Consider the following 23,185-nt stretch of genomic DNA (forward strand, 5'->3'; position numbering starts at 1 on the left):
GGCAGTTTTTGTATGATTGGATAACAGTTCCTCAGGTTTCTCAAAATCCTTTTGTAAAGTAAAAGAGAGAGAAAGAGAGTTGGTTGGTTGGTTTTTTATTCTGCTTTTCTTTATTTGACTTCTAATAAGATTTACTGTTTTTTTTTTTAAGTTAACAGAAAGTTTATTTCTTCTGATGACCTAATAAGCTTCCTTTTGGTGGATAATGACTGTTGTATAACTTTCTATTTGCCTTTGCTACTCAAAACTAAGTTTTATATGCAGTTGTTATAAGATTTCATTTAGAATTTTTTAAAAATATATTTTATTGATTATGCTATTACAGTTGTCCCATTTTCCCCCCTTCACTCCCCTCCACCCTGTACACTCTCTCCCACCCATATCCCCCCTTTAGTCATGTCCATATGTCATACTTATAAGTTCTTTAGCTTCTACATTTCCCATAATATTCTTACCCTCCCCCTACTTTCAACCTACAATCTGTGCTACTTATTGTCTGTACCTTTTCCCCCTCTCTCCTCCTCCCACTCCCCTGTTGCTAACCCTCCATGTGATCTCCATTTCTGTGGTTCTGTTCCTGTTCTAGTTGTTTGCTTAGTTTCTTTTGGTTTTGCTTTAGGTGTGGTTGTTAATAATTGTGAGTTTGCTGTCCTTTTACTATACATGTTTTTTTCTTTATCTTCTTTTTCTTAGATAAGTCCCTTTAACATTTCATAAAATAAGGGCTTGGTGATGATGAACTCCTTTAACTTTGACCTTATCTGAGAAGCACTTTATCTGCCCTTCCATGCTAAATGAAAGCTTTGCTGGATAGAGTAATCTGGGATATAGGTCCTTGTCTTTCATGACTTGGAATACTTCTTTCCAGCCCCTTCTTGCCTACAAGGTCTCTTTTGAGAAATCAGCTGACAGTCTAATGGGAACTCCTTTGTAGGTGACTGTCCCCTTATCTCTTGCTGCTTCTAGGATTCTCTCCTTCATTTTTTACCTTGGCTAATGTAATTATGATGTGCCTTGGTGTGTTTCTTCTTGGGTCCAACTTCTTTGGGGCTCTCTGAGCTTCCTGGATTTCCTGGAAGTCTATTTCCTTTGCCAGAATGGGGAAGTTCTCCTTTATTATTTGTTCAAATACGTGTTCAATCTGTTGCTTTTTCCTCTTCCCCTTCTGGTACCCCCTATAATTTGGATGTTGGAATGTTTAAAGATGTCCTGGAGGTTCCTAAGCTTCTCCTCATTTTTTTTGAATTCTTATTTCTCCATTCTTTCCTGTTTGGTTGTTTTTTTTCTTCCTTCTGGTCCACTCTATTGTTTTGAGTCCCAGTTTCCTTCCCATCACTATTGGTTCTCCGTGCATCTTCCTTCATCTCTTTTATGGTAACCTGCATTTTTTCATCTAATTTGCGCCCCAAATCAACCAATTCTGTGAGCTTCCTGATCACCAGTCACCAGTGTTTTGAACTGTGCATCTGATAGATTGGCTATCTGTTGGTCGCTCAAAAGGATGAGTCCTGGGGCATTGATCTTTCTTCTGTTTGAGATATCTCCCTCCCTCCCTCTTTCTCTCTCCCTCTCTCTCTCTCTCTTGTTTTTTATTTGGGGGGGGTGTCTGGTCGCTCCCGTTATGGTGAGGGGCGGAGCCTTAGATGTTCACTGGGGCTGGGCACCCCAGTCGCTAGATTGTGACGTAGTATGTGGGGGCGGGGGCAGGAGGGAACAATGGCAGTAGCTCCGTCCTCCAGGGACCTCAGTTCCTTCTCTGGGATCCTGGGTTGCGCGCTCTGCCCTGGTCCACAATCGCAGCCTCACTGGGTCCGCCAACTGCCACTTGCCTACTCAGGGTCCACTCTCTGCAATCTTGCGCGCCCCAGATGCCTTATGCGCTCCCGGTTGCCTTATGTGCCCAGTTCTCCCTGTTCTCCGCACACCTCGACCGGCACCCGGCTGCTCCTCTCCACCCCTCCTACCAGTCTGTATGAACGGGTCTACTTCAACTTCCTGGCTGTCCGACTTCCATTTAGATAAATTCTCTGTCAGTTCTGGGTGTTATTCTGCCTCTAAATTGTTGTTGTTCTAATCTTGGTTGTGCGTGGAGGTACGGTGCGTCCACCTATGCCTCCATCTTGCTGGAAGTCCTCATTTAGAATTTTTAAATTCTAAATTTTAAATTCTACATTTTGGGGTTAGTTTCTGTTCTTTTTTTTATTTTTTGATATGGGATTAATGGTTGTATTGTTTTTATCATAACCAACTTCAGATACATACTTTGGTCATCATAAAGCAGTCAGTAGCCTTTTTTAGGGAATTAGTGTTCATTATATAAATATGCTTTAGGGAGCATGAGAGTTCTGTCTTAGAACAAGCGAAGTAGTCATAAGTGGTGGATGATTGGAATTTGGAGAGTAGTTATTTGTCAGGCTGGGCTGGAATGGAAATGGGAGGATCCCCTGATTCCCCAAATGGGAGAATTGGAGAAAGGAGAGAGCTTCCTGTGCTTGAAGAGCTGCACAGGGACTCTGAATAGTCCCTCTAGACTAGACCTCCGTGATCTCTGAACTATAGCTCTGGTTTTTTAAGGTCCATTTCTAGTCTGAATGGAAGACCCAGCAGCACTTGGCACTGGTTGTCTTCACATTCTGAAGTGGCAGGTACATGGACTTGTGATGTTGCTGTTTCTAGAGAGGCCACTTTGGACAGCTTTCAGATTTATAGTTCTGATAAACTCTTGAGAATATATGATAGTTCTTTTTGCTCGAAATGAAGAAAAATCTCTTTTAGATTTTCCCCAGATATTTCTTTAACTAACAGCTGATAAAACAAATGGCCATTTCCTACCCTTTATTAACTTATCAACCGTATTTTTAGCATATACGATGTTTTGGTAGCCTTTTTCTGTCACATTACTTTAAGCAAATTCACTTTTTTTTAGTCTCTTCTGTTTATCAAGTTCATTCTTTGTAGATTGTTGTACTTGCTTCAGCAAGAAACCTCAAGTACAGAGCTGAAAACTGAATGTGCAGTGGTATTGGGAAGTCTTGCTATGGGTACTGAAAACAACGTCAAGTCTCTACTAGATTGCCATATTATCCCTGCCTTACTGCAAGGTATGTAGGGAAGTCATTTTTATACAAGTAAAACTTAGAATCAGTTTGCAGTTTTAAATATGGGTTGAAAAGATAAGTCTTAAATCTATTTTCTATTAATAGGACTATTGTCCCCAGACCTGAAGTTCATTGAAGCTTGCCTCCGATGCCTGCGCACCATCTTCACCAGTCCCGTCACTCCAGAGGAGTTATTGTATACAGTGAGTTTTAGTTGTTATTGAATCATCTGTTACATTTCACTAACATCTGCTAATTTACTTAGCATCTCAAGACTCAACAATGTTATGTTATAAAAAATATCAAGAAGTATTTGAGTTCTTGCTAATTTGCAAATGTCAAATGATCTAGGCTTTGTAAAGAAATGAAAGATAGCCTCAGAACTTGGAGAATTTACAAGCTTGCTTTAAAAAAATAAAGACCCATTTTGATCTCTTAATATTACAAGTTAAGACAATTTATTTAATGCCAAATGAGTGATAGGGAGTTCTGCTCACTCTAGGCTAAATCCAGGTGAGAAAACTTTATAGAGAAGCTAGAATTTGACTTGGGTCTTGAATAATGGATAAGATTAAGAGAGTAAAGAGGCCAGTGTAAGAGAATATGCAGGATCGTGGGCAGGATAGTCTAATGCGGGAAGGGCATGAGTATTAGCTTCATTTGGAGAGATGAAGCAGAATCATTTTGCAAAAGGCTTACTTGCAAGGCTAGAATCACATGTGAGAGAATCCAAAGATCTTTGGAATCATTCAGTAGTTTTCACAAACCTCAGGGTTTATTGAGAGGAGAGTGTTTTTTATCTGTTGATAACTTGGGGCTTTCTTAATGAAAATTATCCAGACCAATATTTTTCAAATACTCTTATCCACAATCCACAGTAAGAAATATATTTTCCATTGCTACACTGTGCATATTGTGAATTTGGGTGTGAGATAGAGAGAATGTGAGCAAGAATCCTGAGGCAGTCTTCACAAAACAATTCCATAAATGTGATGCCCTCTGATTTCTATTATATCCTTTTTCATTTTTAAAACGTGCTGGTTGTGATTCTCTGAGCTAACACAAAGAATCAGAATGTCAAATCAGACACATACGAATCAGAGATTTTGCCGAGAATCATGCTTAACAAATATTTCAAGAACATAAGAAATCAAGAGGCAGAGGGAAACAATCAGGAAGAGGGGACATGTCACGTGGCTTCATAATCCATGATTCCCACATCAGACACATGTTCTTCTGGCTGGTATGATACATAAGTATTGTAAGGGAGATTTGTGAGCCACCTCACACAGCAGAGAGGCTCTAAATGATGAAACACCTTAATTTTATACCTCAGGGATTTGTGTGACATTCTTCAGGGAGCCATGCCTCATAAATCTGTAAATCGTTTACTACAGTGGTTCTCAAACTGGAACATGCACCAGAATTGCCTGGAGGGCTTGTTAAGCATAGATTGCCGGACCTTACCTGTAGAGTTTCTGATTCACTAAGTCTGGGGTGGAGCCCGAGAATTTGGATTTCTAACAAGTTTTCAGGTAGCTTAGATGCTGCTAGTCCTTGGACCACTCTTTGAGAACCACTGATACTGTAAGCAGTTATAAATTGGAAACATTCTCCTCAAAGCATTCCACAGGACTCTCCTGGTAAATATCAGTTTGTCTTCCTAAGTTCCTGTTGTCTTGTTTACAAAGAGGTTGAACAGCCACTGGTCTTTACCCTAGAACAGGGTTTTTAGCCCATGTGCCACAAGAGGCACATAGATGTGCCTCAAGAATTTTTAAAACATGCAATTCTGAACAAACTGTTCATAGGGGCTATTTCATAGGGGCACTGACCTCTTCTTCCTTAGATTGTCAAATAAAAAAATGACAGCCAACACAACAGTAGTCATCTAGTGTGAATGAATCTAAATTATACCTATTTTTGGGGTGTGCTGTGGAATTTTAGTGTTTAGTTTCTGTGTGCCATGAGATGAAAAAGGTTGAAAATTACTCCCCTAGACATTTCCTCTAAACCCCCAACCCAATAATAGAGAGAGAAATTTATCCTGCTAGCCGTTTTAACTTCTTCCTCCTCACACTCTAAACTGATTCCATAACTTACTGATGAATCATGGCGCATAACTTGGAAGACTCTGGCTGACGCCAGCTTAACTTTTTAACATGAGAAAAATTAAGACTCGGGGACATTGAATGACTTTCACAGTAAGATCATGTAAATTATGAAACATCTCAATTTTTTTCCTTCCCTTTTTTATTTTTTTATTTTATTTATTTATTTTTTAGAGAGGGAAGGAAGGGAGAGAGAGAGAGAGAGAGAGAGAGAGAAAAACATCAATGTGCGGTTGCTGGTGGTTATGGCCTGCAACCCAGGAATGTACCCTGGCTGGGAATCGAACCTGGGACACTTTGGTTCCCAGCCTGCGCTCAATCCACTGAGCTATGCCAGCCAGGGCTTCCTTCCCTTTTTTTTCTAGTTTTTTTTTATCCCCACTCAAGGATATATTTACTAATTTTAGAGCAAGAGGAGGGGGTGAGGGAGAGAATGAGTGAGAGAGAGAAACATTGATTGGTAGCCTCCCTTACACACCCCGACCAGGAATTGAACCTGTAACCTAGGTATGTGCCCTGACCAGAGATCAAACCCACAACCTTTTGGTGCAAGGGCTGACGCTCAACCAACTGAGCAACCCTGCCAAGGCAAAGCCTCTGAATTTTATGCCTCAGAGACAATGGGGAATCCATGGAAAGTGTTGGGTAGAATAATGACAGCGAGTATTGTTTTCAGTGTAATTAACTGCCACCTGTGAGTTGAATATTGAAGAGGTCGGCTGCGTGGTAACTCAGGCACTAAACTGAAGACAGCAGTTGAATTGGAAAAGGGCAGGATGTCTAGTTTGAGATTCCATTTATCCAGTGGGAAAATATTTTATTTATTTATTATAACTATTCTTTTTCTGTTTACTCAACTATAAACTTCAAATATATAACAGAATGGGCAGAAAGTGGGCCAGGTGTGAAGAATAGGACAGGGGTTGTTGTAACAGGAAAACTGAGAGATAAGAGAGCAATGAAGGAAAGGAAGTGGTTTTAGGAGCCTAATAGAGGCTTTTTTTTATCTTCCTCTAGATTGCCTGATCTATCTTAGCTGCTACCTACATCCCCGTCTTCTGCTTCCAGCCCCCGTATTCTCTCTTCCTTTTCTTTCTTTAAAAAGATTTTGTTTACTTTTAGAGAGGGGAAAGGGAGGGTGAGAAACATTGATATGTCAGAGAATTGTTGATCAATTGCCTCTTGCACACCCCCAGCCGGGGACCTGGCCCATAATACAGCCATGTGCCCTGATGGGGAATTGAACTGGTGACTTACCGGTTCGTAGGATGATATCCAACCCACTGAGCCACATCTGTTAGGGCACTTTTTCTCTTCTTTCTATGCATTTAGTACCTGACTTTCTTTGAGGTTTTCTAAGTTTTTCTTTGTTTTTAAACTGCTTGTGGCAACACAGAAGAGTATACTAACAAGGAAAGGGGGAAAATTCTACTTGGGAATTGACAGCCTTTTTTTCTATTTAGTTTTTATATAGCTTGGACATTCTTTTCTTTCTCAGAGAAACCCCAAATCTTGTTCATCCCAACAGTGTTATTCTTTTAAGTTTCCATCCTTGCCTTCTGTTTTCTTTTCTTTTTTTATATTTTATTTATTTATTTTTAGAGAGGGGGGAAAGGAGGGAGAAAGAGAGGGGAAACATCAGTGTGCGGTTGCCTCTTGAGTGCCCCCTACTGAGGATCTGGCCTGCAACCCAGGCATGTGCCCAAGATTGGGAATCAAACCAGCTACCCTTTGGTTCACAGGCCGGCACTCAGTCCACTGAGCCACACCAGCCAGGGCTGCCTTCTGTTTTCTTTTGTCAAAGTGTGGTCTATGGACCAGCCATATTGGCCTCATTTGGGAGCTAGTTATAATGCATGGTCTTAGGTCCTAAGAGTCATAATGTGCACACAAAAAGAGTCATAATGTGCACACAAAAAATATCTTCTTGGAATTTGCACGCACATTTGTACTTGAGAAGCATAGCTCTAGGACTCTTGATAGCATTGGTAAGGATGCTTGAGCATAGTCTACTTTCCACCTCTGGTTCATTTCAAATCTCCTTTCAATTTTTCATTTCTTTTGCATTCTGAGAAAAGAAAAAGATTCTTGAGAAACTTGCAGCAAGTTGGGTGGATTCTTCTTTTCTTCTGTACCATCATGTATGTTGTTAAGTGTCAACAACAGATGGAGTGTATGCTATAAGAGAAGTTGCTGTTGTGAAGATTGAAATTAGCTAACTATAGTCATTATGAGAGATTGTTACTGATCACTGATACTTATCATAACGTCTCAGAGATCATAATTGCCAAGTTTTATTTTTATACACTGATTCCTCCCTAGAAGCTATCTATTATTGTATATCTTACTAGTTACCTCACATTTGGTTTCAGGACAGATTTCTGTCAAGTCTTACTAAAATGATTTTGTTTTATTGTGGGATATAGACTATTTATGGGAAAGAAATTGAGAATTTTCTGTTCTTCTTGAGGTTAAATATTAAAGCTCTTTTCCTTTTTCTTTGTCCAGACAGTTTTGATGGCCATGTTGCTTTTGTTTTCCTGTGTTCCTTAAGCAGACTTGATTTACTGACATTAAGAGGCTTGCACAGTACCTGTTCATGGAAATAGTGTGTTAGATGTACTCCACAGTGTCTAAGTTCCTTGTTGCTGTGCTCTCCTTCCCTTCAACTCCAGGATGCTACGGTGATACCACACCTCATGGCACTGCTTAGCAGGTCCCGCTACACCCAGGAGTACATCTGTCAGATCTTCTCGCACTGCTGTAAAGTAAGAACTGGAATAAATATTCTCTGTAATGTAAAACTTTATACGCCTTCAGGAGATGTGCCTTCTTTGTGTATCCTGTCAGAGATAATCTATCTATACATATAAGCAGACTATATATTTGTCTCCTTCCCCCTTTTTTGACATAAAGTATACCATACATACTTTCTGCACCTTGCACTTTTTACTTAACATATTTTAAAGGCTGTTGCATATCAGTACATAAGGATCTCCCTCATTCATTTTTTATAAACAGCCATCTATATTTTACTGTATAGATATACAATAATTTATTCAACCAGTCCTTTGTTGTTGGACATTTAGCTTGTTTCCTGTCTTATATTATTACAAAACAATACCTTGTATGTAAGGTATTTTATAAGAAATGGAATTGCTGAGTCAAAGAGTGTGTGCATTTGTAACTTTACCATGTGTTAATCTTATACAGAGGTTGTACCGTTTTATACTCCTACCAGCAGTGTATGAGGGTTTCCCCACCCCTTCAGTTTCCACATTGTTGGAAATCATTTTAAGTGATCTCATACAAGGAGAACTGGGAGGTTCTTCTGCTTTTTGTTGAGGAAATTTCTGTTATTAAAAGGCCCTGAACCCAACCAGAAGAGTGCTGTGAGGCGCTAAGGTATATTCTGCTTCATGGTTTGTTTACACTTGTTATTCTTTTGCTAGCAGTGGGTGATTATTTAAGATCTTTCATAATTCTACACATTTTCTAGCTTCTAACCAAATAGTTTATCATCTGAAGATTCTGTAAGTCATTCAAGACATTACTCACTTATCATTTAGAATCCAAATACAAAATGAGGAGTTTGAGGAACTATAAGAGAGAAGGGAAAGAGAAGTGAACGCCTATATATACTAAACTAGGAATATTACAGTTCACATTTTAGAAGTTTCCCAGATAAATGAAAATTAAATAATTTTGTTCCAGAAAAATTATCTATTGATTGTAATTTAAATGTTTAAACCACTTCTCAAATCTTAGAGGAATATCACAGCCTATGCAATTCTGTTTAAGATATTTAGAATTTAAGATTTTTGTCAAAAAATTTTTTAGGTTTCTCCTCTCAGATTGCTCTGACTCAGAGGACTGAGGATATCAGACGATCCCTTAATCTTTTGAGGTGGACAAAGAAAGGCTTTGAGAAAACATCATTTTTATTGCAATTCATTTACTGAAAATGAGGCAAATTTAACAGGGTCTAGAATCTTCCAGCAATGAAATGATGTCTTGTAGCCAGTACTGGCAGGTAGAAAAGGATATTCCAGAATTCTGTGCATCATTAAAAATCTTTGAGCATCTATACCTGAGTGCTTGAGAATACAGCATCTACTAGTTATAACTATAGCAACCCCAAAAGGGCACTGAAAATTGGACCTGAATGTATATATAACTACTACATGTCAAATTATGTTAAATTATGAGAAGTGTGAAAAATCCCATTCCTGAAGTTACCCAAATCACTTTTAGAATTATTCATTAGAAACTTCTCATCACTTCTTGGCTCACTCATCTGAAACTTATCAGTGCTGTTTTAGCTGAAATCAGAGATAAAGGAATACCATTAAATCACAAGTTCTTGTGCTAGAGAAAACTTATGCTGAGCAGGAATTTAGAGGCACCCTTATGGCGCTAACAGAACTAAAGATAACAGAGAAATTCATCTTAACTCAGCTTGCTTTTAGCCTGATAAGAGCATTTGCCACTGTAATTAAATGACCAAATTCAAGTATTCTGAGATATAACTAGACCTCAGGAGACATTATGGCATTTATAAACCCAGTGACAATAGAAATAGCCTAAAATACAATATTAATTTCTCTACTGAGATACTAACAATATGTCTTGGAAAACAACTGATCTGATGATTTCTATATTGTCATTATTATAAAAACATGTTATTTTCTTTTTCAGTTTACATATAAGATTCATAATAGAGTTTTAAGACTCACTCATGAATTTACATATACTGATATCATTATTAAATAGATTTACATAGTTTGGGGAGAGGAGACAGAAAAAGAGAAAAGATTACTAAAGTGTTTGTGTGATAAGTTAATCATAATTTTATCTTTGAAATTTTCTCTCCCTGATTTATTAAGAAGCAAAAAAGGCTAGTAATAATATTAAGTGGAGCTCTAACTTCTAAATTGTCATTTCTTAAGCAGTTACTCAAATTTCTGACACTTGTCTTTTGGAGTTTTAGATCACAAGGGCTTATGTGCCTCATACCCTGTGAGTGCTGCCTTCATAACCCTAGATTCATACAGGTTGATTTGGAGAGGCTAGAGAAACTTGCTAAGAATCAAACAACAGCTCCTCCTTTCTAGTTGCTGCAGCCACTAATTTCTTCCTTGCAGTTGTTTTTACACAATCCTTTGTAAGGCCACAAAGAGGAGGAAGAGCTTAAGTAACAAATATTTGCTGCAATCTTTGGGGCAAAGAATTTGGGGGATTAAAAAAGTATAGTTCATCTTGTTAGCAGTAGGGAACAGTTTTGTTCAGAGAATTGCATTGTGCTTGACCTTGTCATCATTTATAAATATAACTCCATCAGTAAAGATATTCCATAAGTGATCCAGCTCTCAGAGGGAAGAGAAGATGCTTGCACATGGATATTCATTGACATGATGTTTGTAATAGTAAAAAACCGAAAACAATCTAAGTGTCTCACTACAGAGTACTAAAGTATGGGGCATTCATACAATGGAATAAAGCCCAAAAAAAAGAAAAAGAAAGAAATGGGAAAGCTCTTTATGTACTGATATGAATGCTCTCTGAGATATTTTATAAGAAAAAGTAAAAGAAATAAAAGGTTTAGGGCAATATATATAATTTATATAGTACTATATATATAAATACTTTATAGTATACATAAACACATATAGTATTCTATCATTTGGATTAAAATGGGAAAGAATATACTTATGTACTTGTTTGTATATGTATAAAATATCTTGACAAATATAAAAATCTATTAATATTAAATCATCTCAAAGCAGGGGAACAGATTGGCTGAATACAGAGGTAGAAAAACAATGATGTGCAAGGGGCAGAGGAACACCCTGCCTACTTAGCTATTTTATAGGCACTGCCAGTTATTAAATTGGGATGTTAAAATTTATAAGGAAGGCAAAATAATTTTAGTATTTTGACATGTCAGCCAAGGCTAATTTAGGCTCATCTTCACAGTTTATTCTACTTACTTGCTTGTTACTAGGTAAGAAAACAATGGCTCAGATTCTTAAGAGACCCTTCTTTTCCTTGGTTTCCCCATTACAGTCTCCACCACTACCTTTCTGTTTTCTATTAATTTTATTGTATTTTTTCCATTACCATTTACAGCTCCCCCCATTCCCTACTCTTACCTCCATCCCTTCTCTCCTTCTGTGATTACCACACTGTTGTCCACACTCATGAGTTTTTTCTTTCTTTTTTCTTAGTTGCTTGACCCTTCATCCCCTCTTTGCCACTTCCCCCAGAACGGGTCAGCCTGCTTTCTCTCTCTGAGTCTGCCTCTATTTTGCATCCACCACTGTGTTTATAATGAATCAGCCAGATTCTCCAGTGTTTCAAATGAGACAGTTCAAAATAAAGCATTTAGACCAGTACCCAGCACATAGCAAGTAAATAAGTACCTATAATTATAATTGTGGGTGCATGGATGAGAATGAGAGTGGGAAGACAGAGCACACTTTCAGCATGTGTCCTAAGAATGGCAGTATTTTCAATTATAAGGGCAAATTTGTAGTATTCTGAACGGATGTATAGTAATAAATATATCAAGCAATTGTACTGTGAGAATTTATCCTCATTCCCTAACGATCTTCACTGAGATACAGCTTTAATAAAAGTCAACAAAACATTGTTTATAATAGTAAGATATTAGAAACTACCTAAAATATGTAATTGGGGTTTGTCTAAGTAAACCATGGAATATCATACACTGATTAAAAATAAGAAATTAGAAGTTAGAAATACATAGAAATTAAGAGACAGATTGCTGAAGTTTTTTTAAAAGGACTCTTTTAATAGTACGTAAAATATTTAGAGGATTATTATTCATAAAATAGAATATGGCTGTTTTGTTATTCAGAAGTATGAGTGCTAATCTCCTCATTTCAAATGATGGGTATTTTGGTCTAAGAAGGAATGAGCACCTTACAATAGTTGTTACTTGGCTGAATAGTGGGTTGGAGAAATTGGTCTGAGAGCTTTTTCCAGAGTAGTATCTGGTTTCCTGTGTAAACCCAAACACATAGTCTAATTTCAGAGCTACATTTTTCTTTTCTGAAGAATGGTAAGCATGACATACCGCCCTTGTCCTGGTTTTAATTGACTTTTCATTATTTTGAGTGGGTGGAACATAAAATCGGTGAATAAAAACTGAGGCAAATTTGAAGCCTTTCTTTAATCTTTAGCTTCTGCCACTTTAAAGACCTTCAGTAAATTGATTAGTAGAAAACAGTTGATGAAAAATAAAATACCTGAATTTTTCTGTTATGTACTTATCTACCCTAAGAAGTGGTAATTTTAAGAAGAGAAATGAGATAGAAAGAGAAACCAAAACATGCTGTTCACTTTTCAGTTATGGAGTATTGTGTTTCCTGCCATCCATTGCTCAAACTGCCTGATGTGTTGAGATTGGTTAGTCCCTGTTACAGTTCCTTTTGCAATTATTTAGTTTTAGAAATCTCCTCACTAGTTCATCAGCCTTATGTTGTAGGAAAGACTACCATTGTGGGTGAGGGTGTGCACATGAAATGCAGAATTCATAGTTCTGTTGCTGTGATAGCATCTATTTAAGAATTGCAAAGGACCTGTACCAGAATAGCTTCTGTGCCCCCTTGTTAGGAGGAGGGAAGGAGGCAATAATTTTACATAATGAGGATGAAGTAGGATATGGCAGCCCCTTGCAAGACTAAAAAATAGTGTCTACCTTCCTTTTTGGGGAATGCGTTTATGCAAGAGAAGGAAGGGTAACTGAGAATTCTGCCTTGAATTGAGTATGGTTTTCTACATTTAAGTAAATGTTTTATTGGAGTGAATCATTGCTCTTTTTAATGTGTTACTGTATTCTCTTTTCTTATAGGGTCCAGATCATCAAACAATTTTATTTAACCATGGTGCAGTTCAAAATATTGCTCACCTACTAACCTCAGTATCTTACAAAGTAAGATGTTAAACATTATGTCCAGGTTTTTATACTTTATATGATTTCTAGAATATTGCTCTAGAAAATTACGTATTTTATTCCTTGATAGATATTGTGATCAGTATTGTCTTTCCTTTTTTTTTTTTCCAGTATATGGTTGTGGCATGAGTTGCTATTGATTTTCACCTGTGATCATTAATAATCTCTTCCACTTAGGTGTCTGTGCCAAAGCTGGTGCCTTGAAGTATATTGGAGCAATGGCTTGCTATGTCAGGAAAGACTTTGGATTTCATATTTGAGGTGTTTATTTAGCCATAGTGACTCACTCAATCTTATAGCACATATGCATCATATATATCAACATAAAATATATTGTTTTGTATTTTGAGTTAAAAAGTCAAGAATTTTCAGATTTTTTAATTAAAATTTTTACTGTGTTTTTTTATATATAGGTAAGTATCATCATGATATATTATCAAACATTTAGGTAAAAGTTGAGACATTTCATTGTTGTTCAACTAGCAAATTATAGCAAACATTAGGACATTGTCCTTATTGTGTCACATTAGAGCTGGGTATACCAGGAGTTTCCTGCAGAGCAGAGAAGTCGTCATTTTGTCTTCTCTCCACTTGTACTGATTCTGGTTTGCTCTTTTGGTCCTTAGCTTTATTACAGCCTGCTACTGTGTGTATGTTGTCCCTACCTCAGATGCCCAAAGTTTGCTCTTGGTGAAGAGCTCACAAGGATAGGAGTATTGCCCAAGCAAGGGACATGTTTCTTTACACCTTGTCTACCTGTCCTGTCAGTCCCACGTTTCACATAAGAATATCAAATATGGACTCAGCTGAGGAAGTGAGGATTAGGTCATTTGGTGCAAACTGAACAGAAAGGCTAAAAAAATAACAGCTCTCATAGGATCCCCAGCAGATTGTAAAATATGTTGTCTATGGCCAAGAGTTTGGGCCCTTGGTATCATTCCAGACCTGACCAGACCTGGTTTTGAGGGATGGTAACACAATTTATAGATGTTTTAGATAAAAGTTAAATTAGTTTAGTTCTTTTCAGACTTTGTTGTAACTTCGTTTCTTTTTTTCCTCATCCCCATCCCATATACAACTATGAGTACTCTTTTTTTTCCTCCTTCAGTTCTGTCTTTTGTAGTTTTAGAAGAAATGTCCCACTTGAAAGGCAGTTGGTAATTGTTATTAAGTTCCCTTTGCTTTACCAACATTGTATTTTGTACAGCGTTCTTTTAAATTTGATTAGGGATTTACCTAGTTCAATTTTAGTGCTACTTTACTGCTTTTACTTTTTCATTACTTCAAAATTAATTTGAACTTACTGTGCTCTTCAGATATACCAATCTTATTTCTATTCCCTTTAGCCCTTCCTTTAGTACTCTAGCAGATTTAAATAGTTATTTCTTCAGAAGAGTTTAGATTATGAGACATTAAAATCCATATTTACAAAATTTAAATAAAGTGTTCATTTACTTTTACAGGTTCGAATGCAAGCACTGAAATGCTTCTCAGTTTTAGCTTTTGAAAACCCCCAGGTATCGATGACCCTGGTAAATGGTAGGCTGGTACTTTCAGTGGCACCTACATGATTTAATTTGTAAACTTTGTAGATTTTAAGAATTCCTTAATTCTTGTTGTTTGTTTTATTTCTAGTTTTGGTTGATGGAGAATTGTTACCACAAATTTTTGTGAAGATGTTACAGAGGGATAAGCCTATTGAGATGCAACTCACATCAGCAAAATGGTAAAAGTCAAGACAATGTGGGAAGAAAGATAGGATTTTATCAATATCTTAGAGAATTTTTGGACAGATTGATTAGTTCACTTTCAATCCCTGTCTTGTTTAGGGATTTTGAAATTTGAAAGTCGTGGAGTTGTCTCACATTTCCTTAAGTGGATGTGAGTTTTTACTTCATTTACTCAGTAGTGTGCAGAACAGGAATTCTCCTATAACATTTAAGACCGTCTACAGAAAATTACTTTATTATATTCTCCTTCTGTATTTCAGTTGAAATAATACAGAATTAGATGAGAAGTAACCAACACATATTATGCTAAATATTAAAAGTATTAAGCCATGAAAATGTAAAGATACAGAAATATGGAGTAAGAATTAATTGACATTGATATCCAAGGCATGGTTTCAGAGAATTCCATTTCCTCATTTTAGAAGAAACAAAACAAAAAAATCCTCATAGAGATGTAAGAGTTTATAAGATAGTTACACAAAGTTCTTACTAGCATAACTCCTGGCTCATATAAGCCTTCAGTGCTTGCTAATTCTGCAGTTATCAGTACATTAACAGATAAGTTGAACACCTGTTGTTTAAGGTTCTGTGCTAAATGAATGATTTTGTTTCAACATTTAAGAAGCTGTGGCTCTAATATTTTGGTAAGAATGAGGAATTTTTAGCAAATTACTTATGAACCATGAATTGTTTTTATTTTATGATTTTATATTGTATTTTTTGTTTGTTGGATTCTTTTGAGTATTTGATTCTTTGTTAGTAAAGTAGTGCTGTCATGGAACTGACCTAAAAAATCAGTGGGGTAACACACCGTAAGATTATGGTAATAGCTCTAAAGAATTCAACCCTCTATAATATAGGTAAAGAATTTTTATTGATTTGTTTATTGCATTCCCTAGAAGCCAGGACATTTTCTTTTGTTTGTTTGTTTTTGTTTTTTCCACCCAGCTTACTAAAGGAATCTAATTGAAAAAGGAAATTCATAAATTAAGTTTCTGAAGTGCTTAATGTTTATTACCTATTTAAGGAGTGCAAAGTAATTGTATGCTTATTCAAAGCCAGATATAATTGTGAAGGTAAATTGCTTTTCAGTAGAACCAAATCATTGGCTAATTTTTAAAGCCACTACTGGTAACTTCTGAATAGTTAGTTAATTTCTTATGGATACCTATACATGTTAAAAGTTAAATGCTTCTTCTGTGATACTTTTGCTGTTGAAGTTGGAACATCTCAACTTCTTTTAAACTTACTTTGTTAGCTTTATATTTTAATGTTTTTCCTTTTTATTATGAAAAAATTAAAACATAAAAATGTATAGAGAAAAGTATAAAGAACTCTAAGGTGCCCAGCACCTAGCTTCAAAATTTATTCTCCTATTAGGCCATTTATTTAAAAACAATTTTGTAGTTTATTTGTTTTTTTAATTTCTGGCTTACTGGCTGTATATCAGTTAGTTTTCTTTGACTGTTAACTTAACAGAACCTCAGATAAGAGAATGTCAAAACCTCCCTCAAAGTAAATGAGAGTAATTGTCCCATTTTTGGCCCATAAAATCTTAAAGGCAAGTAATTTTCCTTTTAAAGCTTTAAAACACAAGAGAAAACTAACTTTCTGCCATCTTATTCCAGTTTAACTTACATGTGTAGAGCTGGCGCAATTCGGACAGATGACAACTGTATTGTATTGAAGGTGAGCTAATTAATTCTCTATAAGCATGTGAAAATTATCCAATCATATAAATGTTGAAAATAAGTTTTGGCATTCCTTTTTTTTAACACATTTGTCACTATGATATGTATACATAGAATAAAATAATAGTAAACACCATGCCTTTACTTTTCAATGAAATACCATGTAGTTTTTTAAAATTAGTTTTAGATATGTTTTGAAGGTCAAAATGAAATAATTATTTCCTTGTCATACCTTTTTCATTTTTATGATAATAAGGAGGATGTAAAAATTGTAAAAATATGTAAAATTCAGGTGAAACAGAAAATATATTTTACCCTTAATTTTCATTGTTTTGTAGGAAATAGTTCACTAGCTTTGTAGATAAAGACTTTATATCACCTTAATGGCAGATTAATCAAAAGGCATAATGAGAAAGAATAAATAAATAACACATGAATAAAATTATTATTATTGATGTCCAAATCATCTAGAAGTCAAAAATACCTAGATACAAAACTAGCCCTAAAAGTCCCAAGACGTGGAATCTGATTTTCGCCCTGCCACCACTGCTTAGCTTGATAACCTTGGGCATGCCCCTTATTATTTTGGTGCTTCAGACTCCTAATTGTGAAAATGGAGGCAACAACTCCTGCTCATCTTTCCTACAGGGTTCTTGTGAGAATAACAATATTTTAAACATATTAAATGTCTTACTTGCTAGAAAGAACAAAACAATTATAAATAAATAGATTATGTGTCATTTTATGAATGTGGGATCTCTCACTATCAGCATTCAAAATTAACCCAAGGGTAAAAAAAGATCAATGTGTGCTTTAGTAAACAATTCTGCATACAGTGCTAAGCACTTCTTTGCAAGGACCTTGGTTTATTTTCTTAACTGCTTTACTTGTCCTTTTCTTCCTCAGTGGTCAACTAGGTTAATAGTATCTTCTTTGTGTAGTAGTCATGAGCATGAAATTCAGTAATCCCATAATTTCTGGTATTGATAAACGTTAGTAACTGTTCAAAAGAAAATAAGAATAAGGCTTCCTCTTGGAAGTCTAGGCCTGTATTGAAAAGACTGAAGGAGCCTGAAATCAACAGTAATCAATGAAGAGCTAAACTGTGGTAAAGACAGAATGGGAACTTAGAAAAGAGCAAAGCACAGTTGACTATGGTAGTTGAGGAAGTCTTCCTATAATTGTAACATTCAGTTTTTTACTTCCACATGGGATATTTTTATTGGGAATCTAATGTAGATAAATAATCAACTAAGACCAGTACCAAGATTTTTGAAGGACTTCAGAAGTAAAATTGGACGACTAGATACTAGTCTTTCCAAGGAGCTCTGTGGGAAACATAGGAACTGTAATTAATGCATTTCACTGGCATTATAGGAGAACTGATGGAATCTGAGTAATGGTAAGATCACTGAATTATTAAAGCGATATTTTTTTGTAACTGTAGATATTAATCTCCAAACAAAATATAAAAGTCAGCCCAGCTATATTACTCACTAAGAAAAAAATAGCATTCTTTTTCTAAGACAAAATAGTTCCTGATTAAATTGCTGCATGACAGTTAGGTAAATAAATACATATGTGGTACAGGAACATCAAATGCGATTTATTAGGGATTCTGAAATGTCTTTTATAACGTTGTACAGTAACACTTTAGTCTTAATTGATCACAAAGCCTAATTAGAGTTTATATTATTGTACTTTGATTATATGATTAGAGTTTAGTGTGCTAGCATAGATGATTCAGTTGCACTGAATTTTATATATTTTTACATTAAAAAACTATTCTCCGTAAGTCTTTATTGAGAACTTGATCACAAGCATGACCCCCGCAAAAAACCATTGAACTGATTCAGTCACTATATGCTCTCCATTAATTTTTTGCCTTTACCAAAAAAGCAAATAATTAATTTCACTACCTTTCAGACATTGCCTTGTTTGGTTCGAATGTGCAGTAAGGAGAGATTACTAGAGGAGAGAGTTGAAGGAGCTGAGACACTCGCCTATCTGATTGAACCAGATGTTGAGCTACAGAGAATTGCTAGCATTACCGATCACCTCATTGCCATGCTTGCTGATTATTTCAAGTATCCCAGCTCAGTGAGTGCCATCACAGACATTAAAAGGGTATGTTTTCTTTTCCTTTTCAGCAGCTAAAGAAAGGGATTTGTAAAACTTTTACCTACTGTTCGTTCACTCCTTTGAACCAACTGATAATTATAGTTTAAAGCCCTTTTAAATAAAGGAATCTTTCACCTTTGGTAACATCAATAATGTTGCTTTATGAGTTTTTGAGTCCAGTTTGTTTCATATTTATTGTCAGAAAATTTTTATTAAGGAGATAATTAGGAAAGAAGAACATTGGATCCCCAATCCCCAAGTAAAACCTCAAAATAGTGGGATCTGGTCTCTAAACTGGTTACTGACATTGTATTAATATCCATGTCATACTGTTCAAGTTTCCAGAGTCACCTCTCTTGCATTGTTCTCATTCTTTAGGTCAAGGGTGATCTCTTATTAGGTGTGACTGAGTGGCCTTGTTTTACTCTTCACCACTGTCTTCCTCTTTTGCTGCCTCTTCTAACTTTTGCCATCTTCATCTCTTTCCTTTTTGCAGTTTCATACTGTCCTTTGGGTCTGCTAGTGACAGCTAAAGCATCATTTAATCTTTAGACTGAGACCATCAAGGACCAAATTGTGCTAACTTTTTCTAAAATACAAGTTCCTTAGGATAGGTAGATATTTCTTTGACTTTGTTTTTCTGAGCCTGTTTGTCATACCTGTTTCTCTAAGTAGAAGACATAAATATTATGTTAGAGAACATTTATTTAACAAGGTCATGGTAGATGAAGCATTGCCTCCTAATTAGTAACCAGTACTATTTCATGAATGTGACTGTATTTTTTATACCAGTGGTCCCAACGGTAAACTTTTAAGAACGATTTTCTTGACCTCTTCCATGCCCCTGAGTTCCAAAAAAATTCATGTGGCAGGTAACTATTCTTTTTGCATTTAATATTGAAAATAAAATAAACTATTAAGGATATATCTTTTCCCTGTCTCAGGAAGGGCCTGACATACCTTCACTGATATTTATATTAATGTATACTGCCCTCTGTGTATTAAAGTGGTGTGTGTGCTCATCCTTCAGTACAATTGTTTTCCCAGTAGAGTTGATTGGTGACATTGAACTATTTGTCTTGTCTGTTTACCCTCTGGTTACTTGCCCACACTTAGCATGTCTCACTGGTACAGAGATAACATGTGCAGGTCCTAACTGTGGCCTCATGAACAGCCTTAGTTGACCATCCCAGCAAGGCAAATAGGACACCTTGTTGGACATGAGAGTGAGGGAACATAATTATGAGGACTTCCAGCCCATGCACATGCAAATCATTTAACTAGTGTGTAGATTATCCCTTCTATTAAGGTTCTGCCATCTTATTTGCATTACAGTAAAACTAGAATAATAATTTTTTTAAATTATCTCCTTATGCCAAACTTGAATATTAGTTTGTTTTGTCATCTTTATTTTTGATGATGGATTATCTAGTGGTTTCTGACTGTGAAAGGATAAATAATTGACCCACAGAGAGAAATTCTTACATGCTAATAATGCATGATTTTCATGGTGTACCAGTCCAAGTCAATATTCTAATATCTGTTATGACTAGAAAGTAGTTAAACTGTTAAGAATAAGTATTTTAGGACTTACCCATCAAAATGAGTATTCCTCGTTATATATTGGGAGGTTCCTCCCATGATCTATCAATGAAGACTTTGAGCAGAATATTTTTGGAACTACTTTTAAGAATTTCCTTCAGAACTACCCTAAATGAGTTTCAGGGGTTTTATATATATATATATATATATTACTGATTATGCTATTACAATTGTCCCATTTCCCCCCTCTTTATTCCCCTCTGCCCTGCACACCCCCCTCCCACCAACATTCACCTTCCTTAGTTCATGTCCATGGGTCGTACATATAAGTTCTTTGGCTTCTCCATTTCCTATACTATTCTTAACCTCCCCGTCTATTTTGTACCTACCATTTGCGCTTCTTATTCCCTGTACCTTTTCCCCCATTCTTCCCATGTCCCCTCCCCTCTGATAACCCTCCATGTGATCTCCATTTCTGTGATTCTGTTCCAGTTCTAGTTCTTTGCTTACTTTGTTTTAGTTTTGGGTTTTTTGTTGTTGTTGTTGTTCAGTTGTTGATAGTTGTGAGTTTGTTGTCATTTTACTGTTCATATTTTTTATCTTGTTTTTCTTAGAAAAGTCGCTTTAACATTTCATATAATAAGGGCAGGGTGATGATGAACTCCTTTAACTTGACCTTATCTGAGAAGCACTTTATCTGCCCTTCCATTCTAAATGAAAGCTTTGCTGGATAGAATAATCTTGGATGTAGGTCCTTGCCTTTCATGACTTGGAATACTTCTTTCCAGCCCCTTCTTGCCTGTAAGGTTTCTTTTGAGAAATCAGCTGACAGTCTGATGGGAACTCCTTTGTAGATAACTCTCTCCTTTTCCCTTGCTGCTTTTAAGATTCTCTCCTTGTCTTTCATTTTGTGTGATGTAACTATGATGTACCTTGGTGTGTGCTTCCTTGGGTCTAACTTCTTTGGGTCTCTCTGAGCTTCCTGGACTACTTGGAAGTCTATTTCCTTTGCCAGAATGGGGGAGTTTTCCTTCAATATTTGTTCAAATAAGTTTTCAATTTCTTGCTCTTTTTCTTCTCCTTCTGGCACTCCTATGATTTGGAAAGTTTAAAGTTGTCCTGGAGGTTCCTAAGTCTCTTCTCATTTTTTTGAATTCCTGTTTCTTCATTCTGTCCTGGTTGACTATTTATTTCTTCCTTTTGTTCGAAACCGTCAATTTGAGTCCCGGGTTCCTTCCCTTCACTGTTGGTTCACTGTGCATCTTTCTTTATTTCACTTAGCATAGCCTGCACTTTTGCCTCTATTTTACAACCATACTCAACTATTTCTGTGAGTACCCTGATTACCAGTATTTTAAACTCTGCATCTAATAAGGTTGGCTATCTCTTCACTTAGTTGTATTTTTTCTGGAGCTTTGATCTCTTCTTTCATTTGGGCCATACTTTTTTTCTCAGTGCACCTGCTATGTAGTAAGGAATGGAACTTTAGGTATTCTCCAGGGCGGGACAACCCACCCTGCTGCATTGTGGTACCCTATGTGGGGGAGGGTTCCAAGAGATAACAATGCTGCTTGTTCAGCTCTCACTGGCTTTCAGTCACTTCCCCTGCTACCCACAAGCAAATTGGGCCCTTCTGATGCTGATTCCCATGTGAGTGGGTTTGTGTACATTCCAGGACTCTGTGGGTCTCTCCAACAAACTGTCCTGTGAGGCTGGGAGGTCCTCCCTCCACCACAGCCCCCACAGGTGTTTTGAATTGGAGGCTTGAAGGCTTTATTTTCCTGCACTGGAACCCTGGGCTGTGTGGTCTGTCTCACTGCCCAGTTGTTGTTCCTGCCGGTTTATCCTGCTGGTTTATCACACAAATGTGGGGTCACCCAGCCTGCCAGCTGCCTTGTGGTGAGTCCTCTCCACCCCAGCTGCCTGTCTCCACCCCTCCTACTGGTCTGGATGAATGTTTCTTTAACTCCTTGCTTGTTGGACTTCCTTAGAGTTTGATTTTCTGGCAATTATAGGTGGCTTTTTGTTTTTAAATTATTTGTTGTCCTCCTTTTGGTTGTGCAAAGAGGTGCAGTGTATCTACCTACACCTCCATCTTGGCCAGAAGTCCCCTCGAGTTTCAGGATTGTTTTGTTTTCTTTTGTTTGTTACTGTAAATGTCACCCAACTGGATTTCCCCATCTTTATACACCACAATCAGTGACAGTTAACTTCAAACTCTCTATATGTTATTTATAGTCAGGGGTTTGTAGCTAATATGACAGTTAGCTCTTAAAGAGGTTTTAAAAGAGGGTTTTAGAATGTTTCAATAATACATGCATGTCTTTTCATAAGGGTGAGCCTCTTGAAGGCAAATTATTTGAAGAAAGTGGTACTCAGTTGGAGGAAGTTATATCTCTTAGTTATAAAATTCTTTACCTTATTAATATGCCTTGTATAGGTACTGGTTCTTAGTCACTAAAATTGTCCTAGGAAGATGTTTCTATTTTCTTACTAGTGATAGTTTGGTGATAAATCAGGTGTAGGGAAAATTGATACCTTAGAAGTCAATTATACATATGGAAAGATAGCATTAATTGTATCATTTCAGTAAGTAATTTTAATAAATCTATCAAAACAAAGTCCCCTGAACATAAATCACAGATAACTATAATAGATAGTAATGATTACCATGATACATTGTTTATTAAGGATTTTCACAAAAGTTTTTCCTGTTTCTAAAAGTTATTTATATACTGAAATTTAGGTTGGCACTGCTCTTAATGTTTGGGAAACCTGCTTAAGACACTGTTGCAGCAGCAGCCAAGCTGTCAGCTATATTCTGGGGCTAGCACAGCCTGGGCGTGTCTTATTTTTGAGGAGGACATTTCAAAGAACCAGTGCAAGCAAGCATTAGTGCCACAAAAGCTACCAC

At 36.5% G+C, this 23,185-nt stretch overlaps 1 protein-coding gene across 3 annotated transcripts in view; it reads left to right on the forward strand.

The window, feature by feature from the left end:
* The window catches only part of ARMC8 (armadillo repeat containing 8), a 102,952-nt gene that overhangs the window by 34,049 nt on the left and 45,718 nt on the right, over window positions 1-23,185 (forward strand). For all 3 annotated transcript variants that reach the window (XM_045856700.1, XM_045856702.1, XM_045856701.1), the window contains 8 exons: window positions 2,959-3,101; window positions 3,204-3,301; window positions 7,885-7,977; window positions 13,086-13,166; window positions 14,651-14,726; window positions 14,823-14,913; window positions 16,546-16,606; window positions 18,535-18,735. In XM_045856700.1, coding sequence (XP_045712656.1) covers window positions 2,959-3,101; window positions 3,204-3,301; window positions 7,885-7,977; window positions 13,086-13,166; window positions 14,651-14,726; window positions 14,823-14,913; window positions 16,546-16,606; window positions 18,535-18,735 — 844 coding nt within the window. The remainder of the gene's footprint in view (window positions 1-2,958; window positions 3,102-3,203; window positions 3,302-7,884; window positions 7,978-13,085; window positions 13,167-14,650; window positions 14,727-14,822; window positions 14,914-16,545; window positions 16,607-18,534; window positions 18,736-23,185) is intronic.

This window comes from Phyllostomus hastatus, unplaced genomic scaffold (assembly GCF_019186645.2).
Source record: "Phyllostomus hastatus isolate PE091 unplaced genomic scaffold, TTU_PhHast_1.1 phas_scaffold_129, whole genome shotgun sequence".
Classification (NCBI taxonomy): Eukaryota; Metazoa; Chordata; class Mammalia; order Chiroptera; family Phyllostomidae; genus Phyllostomus; species Phyllostomus hastatus.